The sequence below is a fragment of the Petromyzon marinus genome, unplaced genomic scaffold, assembly GCF_048934315.1.
Source record: "Petromyzon marinus isolate PM22_M1 ecotype Great Lakes invasive population unplaced genomic scaffold, UKy_Petmar_22M1.pri1.0 PM_Scaffold_25, whole genome shotgun sequence".
Taxonomy (NCBI): domain Eukaryota; kingdom Metazoa; phylum Chordata; class Hyperoartia; order Petromyzontiformes; family Petromyzontidae; genus Petromyzon; species Petromyzon marinus.
Genome location: NW_027423224.1, coordinates 964,463 through 970,956, shown reverse-complemented (window position 1 = coordinate 970,956; position 6,494 = coordinate 964,463). Strand labels below are relative to the sequence as shown.

Below are 6,494 nucleotides of genomic sequence, written 5' to 3'. Positions count from 1 at the left end.
TGGCAAAGTTTATAGTGGGGGCAGTAGAGATGGGTTGAAACAGGTACAGGTTACTGTACGGGGGAAGGTTCGTGTGAGTCATACTCTTGCGTTGTAAATACGTTATCGTGAAAAAAATCATCTATCAAATGGAACCTGCAAAGGAGCTTCTTTACACATGTGAGTGTAAGCCTGAGTACAATCTCACGTGTTGGTGCTGTCGAGTATTTTAATTTTACCAGTGGGTCAATGAGGGAAGGGGATGATGATTTATGTAGTGATAGAATGGGTGGGTCAATCTTGAGAGCATGAAAAAGTGCGTGAGTGAGGTTGACACAGTAAATGATCGGGTGATTGTGTGATCAGGTAAATATATGACTCATGAGGAGAGAGAGGGAGTATTTACGTGAGTCATAGATTTAAGGAAGTGGGTGAGTTCATAATGGAGTGAGTACCAGTTTATTGAGTTGAACAAGGCGAGAACTAAAGCGACCAGGATGAGTCTCATTTGCAAGAGAGACCTGGATCACCCAAATTACCAAAGCTAAATAAAACACAGAGTTACAGTAATTAAAGCAAACATACTATTTTCTTCTTTCGATAAAGCATATATAAACAATAGAAAGACAACTGCTGTCTCATGAAAAATCGACGTAATGGAGCTAAGGGATGATAGAATGTGTGAGTAATGTGCGACATGGATGTCCTCTGCCCCCTACACGACTGAACATTTTCTTTGACTACGTAGTTTGAGACGATTTCCATGGATGTACCAGTAGAATTTATCTGGTATAGATATAATGGGAGGCTGATCGATGCCTGAGCCGTTCATGGTATGGCTCTCTATTGTTAAACCATATTATGAATGCGGATGATCTGGTGATTACTGCCCACTCTAAGGAGAAGTTGGAGACACTACAGCTAAACATGAAGCATGCTACTAAAATATGGGCCGTTACCATCAGCCCCACGAAAACAAATCACCTCCCTGGGTATTTTACATCATAAAAATGCTCCCTTCCTCAATTCCTCATGTATTTGGGGCACCTGAGGAGAGAGTGGAGTGGGCAGTGTGCTGATGATCAAGTCCGTTTTGGGAGCCGAGGTCTCATTTAAAATAATTCGAGCATTATATTTTCATCAACTGCTCAACAGTGTGGAAGCTACCTGGCATGTCACTCCATAAAAATCTTCATGTCTTCTCGGCCACAGTTATACCCTTCCTTATCTCTCTCGAAAGGAACATTAAGGTTAGCTTGCCCACGATCTATTCAGGGTTTAACCAGACTGGACTTTGTAAGCTCACAGATTCCTAGAATATCTGGACAAATGCCCATCTGTGGGCTCCTCCAGCAAGCGAGGCTGCGTTGATTGTGTCATGCAGTCCGTATGCAGTCACGGCATCCCCAAGCAGCTTCAATTTGGCTGGATAGATGGTGCTAAATGGGCGTGGTACGGGGTAGAGAAGAGATGGACTGATGTGGTGCAGAAGGATGTGGAGCTGATTGGACTTATTGATGACTGGTATCAGCAGTGTCATGATCGGCTTCTGTGGAGGAGGTTCATGAAAGGTGCTGCTGGGGAAGTGGAGGCAGTTGCCCTCCAGCAACAGCATAGGGCAGAGGAGCGAGGCTCAAAACAACGAGCAGAGCGCCAAACAACTGACACAAATAAAGTTGGCACAGTGGGGAGCACGGCTGTTGCATCTGCCCATCATCTTCCTAAGTCAATCCATGGCACCTGCGTCTATAACATGACCTCCTGCCAGCCAGCCTTCGACACTTCACGTGGCCTCAAAATGCACCGAGCATGGCACAAGTGCTGTGGTGATGTCACCGCCACTTAGGGGTGAACGACGGTTGTTGCGTTGTTGTTGTGCGTGTGTGCACGGACGCATGTATGCCTGTGAGTCTCGTGTATGGAGAGATAAAGAGAGGCAGCCGGGCAGGGTGCTGGCCATTCACCCCGTGTGCCATTCAGAGCTTCATAGGCGCTTGCCCCAACATTCTGGTAAGGCTATACAGCGGATGATTGTCGCTGTTGTGTGTGTGTATGGACGTTCACCCCCCTCCCACCGCCCCCGTGTGTGCAGGGACTCATTACGCCCCCTCCCGACAAGCAGACCGGCATCCGGACTAAAGGTAAGTGACAATAACAGATTTTTTTTCCATTTAAGTAACTTTATGTTTTGCTCACAATACAGTGTTTATTAGAGTGTTGCATGCAAATGTACGATATTTTGTCTTATATATGACTTTGTTGATGTTCTATGGGGTATGTTTGTCTTTCTGAGTAATGTTTTAATTAGGGTGGTGTCATTTTCACAATTTCCCCAATATTTTTAAATGGCCGACTTGCGCTTCAGCAATTTTCGGAACCAATGGCTAAATCTCTTCATCTTCTTGGGCTTGGTGGTGGTGGCAGAAGTGGTGGTGGAAACGGTTGCGGTGGTGGAAGCTGTGGCAGCGGCGGTGGAAGTGGCGTCGGTGGTGGTGGCATCATTGTACATTTGAGACACGGTCCATATTAGCTCTTTCAGCTGGCTACGGAGATGCAGGTTCTCTTCTTGCAGCCTCTTTTCCCCATGCCACATGTCCTCGTGACGCACCAGCTTCCCGCGCAGCCTAAACTGTTCCTGCCCTCTCTGCGGATTCAGGAAGTTCAACTTCCTCAGGTGGGCGTGCAGCGACCTCCGGAGATCTTCGTTTTCACAGCGCAGCGACATTTGCCGCTGTGCTGCATTGCAGTCTCGGAGAAAATCCGCATGCAGAGACTTGCTCTCCCTGCAAGGCACTCTCGTGGGCTCCAGCTCCAACTGGCGCTCTTTAAGCTGTTGAACCAGGCTCCTGATCTCTCTCTGGAGAGTCTCTCGGTTCTCCATGAACTCCTCCAGCTGATGCTGTAGCTCCAGACGGAGCATCTTGCTCTTCTGACAGAGCTCCACATTCTGCAGGCCCATCCTCTCCGTAGACAGCGTCGTGGTCTCATGGTCAAAGTCTGAAATGGAAAGCGTAAAAAGAAGATATATGAAGATCCCCATCCCAAGCATGGCCAAGACCAGAACGCCAACGATCAGCAGCACCATGCTCAGTTCGAGTTGACGGCACGCGGGACAGAAGCAAGTGTGAGACACGTCACGAAGGGGCGTGTTATTTATCGTGACGTCATTACCGGATGTGACGTACACTATGACGTAACAGCCATCTCTGCCCACTTATTGTCAATCATTGCCCACCACGTGACTCCACGGCCCTGCCCCTAACCACGCAGCTCCTCCCCCATACTCTTCTTCCGCCTTCCCCACGTGACGCGAAGCGAGCCAATCACGCGAGAGGCGGCGCGCGGTCGGCCCCGCGTCCGCTTCCCGCCATTCTTGCAATGGGCGGCGGGGCCGCTCAGGGTGGGGCGCGGGGCGCGGGGGCGAGTTCACTCCACGTCGCGAGTCGGGAGGAGGGACGAGGGGGAGGGGCCAGGAGGGACGAGGGGGAGGGGCCAGGAGGGACGAGGGGGAGGGGCCAGGAGCGGGAGGGGGGGGGAGCTGAGAGCTGCGAAAGTTTGGGGTACCACTACTTGAAAAATATACTGTACCACAGAAATGAGTTTATGTTTAGTTCGATTTAGAACATCTTTCCAATGGTTGCTTAATTTGAAACCAACTTCTCGGTTGAAATTGTGTCTGTGTTTGTAGATCTGAATTGCCTCGTGAACAAATCTCTGATAAAAACCCGTGGGTTTGCAAAGAACCTTGGTATCGGAGAAAATTATATCGTGATCACCCACATGGTTGTAACAGTGATCAGCAAAGAATTCGTTTTGCTGTGTTTCAAATCTGATTTGTGCTCGCGAATTCGGTCAGAGACATGTCGCTTTGTCTCCCCGATATAGCAATCACCGCAGGTACAACTCAATTTGTAAACCCCGGGGTACTGTAAGTCAGGAATGCCATCCTTCACGGATGGGATCAGATCACGAATTTTGTGTACTGTATTGAACCGGACCTGGATCTTGTGTTTGTTTAGAATTTTTGAAATCTTTTTAGTAACGCCTGCTATATATGGTAGTGTGATGGTTTTGGCCGGAGTATCAAGTGGTTGTTTCTGTATGGAGGGAGAAACAGCTTGGCGGATGGTACGGTCAGAGTAACCATTCCTTTTGAGGGCCAGGTGTACATGTTTTAATTCACTGGTCAGGTGGTGTTGGTCCGAAATGCAATGAGCCCTATGGTATGAAGTTTTGATGAGATAATTCTTTTGGGCTGGGTGGTGGTGGGAATCAGGTTTCAAGTAGGAATCTGTGTGGGTGGGTTTCCTGTAGACAGAATGCCCCAATGAGCCATCAGGTCTCCTCTCAAACAGAACATCTAAGAATGGTAGCTTAAATTTCGATTTAAAGTTTTCGTGACTGCAAGGATTCATCTTCTTTGGTTCTTTCGGTAAAGTCACGTAGAATGAGAATAAAATAATAAATTGATAAAATAAAATAACACAATAATATTCTCACGACGTTTCGGCCACAACACAAGCGGCCTTCATCAGGTGAAGGGGACGAGACTGTCTGGAGGACAGCGCTGGAGTGAGAAAGCCACGCTGAGATCACGACCTTTAAGCTGTGTGAGAAGAAACAAAGCGCCTGACAAAGGAATTAGCATTTAATTTAGCATTGAAATGGCTGAGTGATTAGCTTGTGACTGGTCACAGAAAAGGCTATATTAAAGTTAAAGCATACACATCCGCAAAGGCACCCCTTGACAAAGGAATTAGCATAGAATTTAGCATTGAAATAGCTAAGTTAAAGTATACACATCCGCAGAGGCACTCCTTGACAAAGGAATTAGCATAGAATTTAGCATTGAAATAGCTGAATGATTAGCTTGTAACTGGTCACAGAAATAGCTATGTTAAAGTCAGAGCATATACATTCACCGAGGCACCTAGTACAAATCAAACAGGAGAATTTAGCATTGAACTAGGCGAATTTAGCATTGAAATAACTGAGTGATTAGCTTGTGACTGGTCACAGAAATGGCTGTTGAAGTTAAGGCCTACACATCTGAGCTATTCACTGTAACTGGGTATACAATACAATATATAATGAATACTATATCATGAACCAAAAAAAATACTAAAATATAAATTACCTCAATGTTATCAATAAACTCTATATTCTCCAATCAGCTAAGCTACCAACAATAAGTCGTTATATATCACAATGCTATATGGCGAAAAATGGGTGGATTCTTACCCTCAACTGGTATGGTTTACAACATGGAGTATAACAGCGCCTCGCAGCTGTCTCTCTCCCCCTCCTCTGTTCCGACCATCGATGAACTCGTCCGTCTGAACGGGACCCGTAGCTATCCGTGGTGCTAAAGTTGAGGGTAAGAATCCACCCATTTTTCGCCATATAGCATTGTGATATATAACGACTTATTGTTGGTAGCTTAGCTGATTGGAGAATATAGAGTTTATTGATAACATTGAGGTAATTTAAATGTTTGTGTTTTTTATTGGTTCAGTATATAGTGTTCATTATATATTGTATACCCAGTTACTGTGAATAGCTCAGATGTGTAGGCCTTAACTTCAACATAGCCATTTCTGTGACCAGTCACAAGCTAATCACTCAGTTATATCAATGCTAAATTCGCCTAGTTATTTCAATGCTAAATTCTCCTGTTTGATTTGTACTAGGTGACTCGGTGAATGTATATGCTCTGACTTTAACATAGCTATTTCTGTGACCAGTTACAAGCTAATCACTCAGCTATTTCAATGCTAAATTCTACGCTAATTCCTTTGTCAAGGGGTGCCTTTGCGGATGTGTATGCTTTAACTTTAACATAGCCTTTTCTGTGACCAGTCACAAGCTAATCACTCAGCCATTTCAATGCTAAATTATGTTAATTCCTTTGTCAAGGCGCTTTGTTTCTTCTCACACAGCTTAAAGATCGCGATCTCAGCGTGGCTTTCTCACTCCAGCGCTGTCCTCCAGACAGTCTCGTCCCCTTCACCTGATGAAGGCCGCTTGTATTGTGGCCGAAACGTCGTGAGAATATTATTGTGTTATTTTATTTTATCAATTTATTATTTTATTCTCATTCTACGTGACTTTACCGAAAGAACCAAAGAAAATGGTAGCTTACCATCTTTCTCCACTTCCATGGTCTTGTTCTTCTGACAGAGCTCCACATTCTGCAGGCCCATCCTCTCCGTTTGCAGCGTCGTGGTCTCGCGGTAAAAGTATGAGATGGAAAGCTTAAAACGAAGATAAATGAAGATCTCCATCCCAAGCATGGCCAAGAGCGGAACGCCAACGGTCAACAGCGCCATGCTGAGCTCGTGTTGACGGCACGCGGGACGGAAGGAAGTGTGAAGCACGTCACGAAGGGGCGTGTCCTATATCACCGGATGTGACGTACAGCCATCCCTGCCCACTTATTGGCAATCATTGCCCACCACGTGACTCCACGGCCCCGCCCCTTACCGCGCAGCTCCTCCCCCATACTCTTCTTCCGC

At 46.2% G+C, this 6,494-nt stretch overlaps 1 protein-coding gene across 1 annotated transcript; it reads right to left on the bottom strand.

Moving 5' to 3' along the window:
* Positions 1–422: 422 nt before the first annotated feature.
* LOC142923027 (uncharacterized) lies at positions 423–6,353 on the bottom strand. The gene is made up of 2 exons (XM_076063959.1): positions 6,122–6,353; positions 423–2,976 (listed from the first exon to the last, which is right to left on the bottom strand). The coding sequence occupies exons 1-2, from the start codon at positions 6,306–6,308 to the stop codon at positions 2,321–2,323; spliced, it is 843 nt and encodes a 280-aa protein (XP_075920074.1). The 5' UTR covers positions 6,309–6,353; the 3' UTR covers positions 423–2,320.
* Between the last annotated feature and the right edge of the window lie 141 nt (positions 6,354–6,494).

What these genes read in the sequence shown, in the direction of transcription:
- LOC142923027 (XM_076063959.1), bottom strand. Translation starts at nt 6,308, where the DNA reads ATGGCGCTGTTGACCGTTGGCGTTCCGCTCTTGGCCATGCTTGGGATG. An exon ending in CATGGAAGTGGAGAAAGATG is followed by an intron (nt 2,977 to 6,121) that starts GTAAGCTACCAT and finishes TTTCCATTTCAG; the next exon opens with ACTTTGACCATGAGACCACG.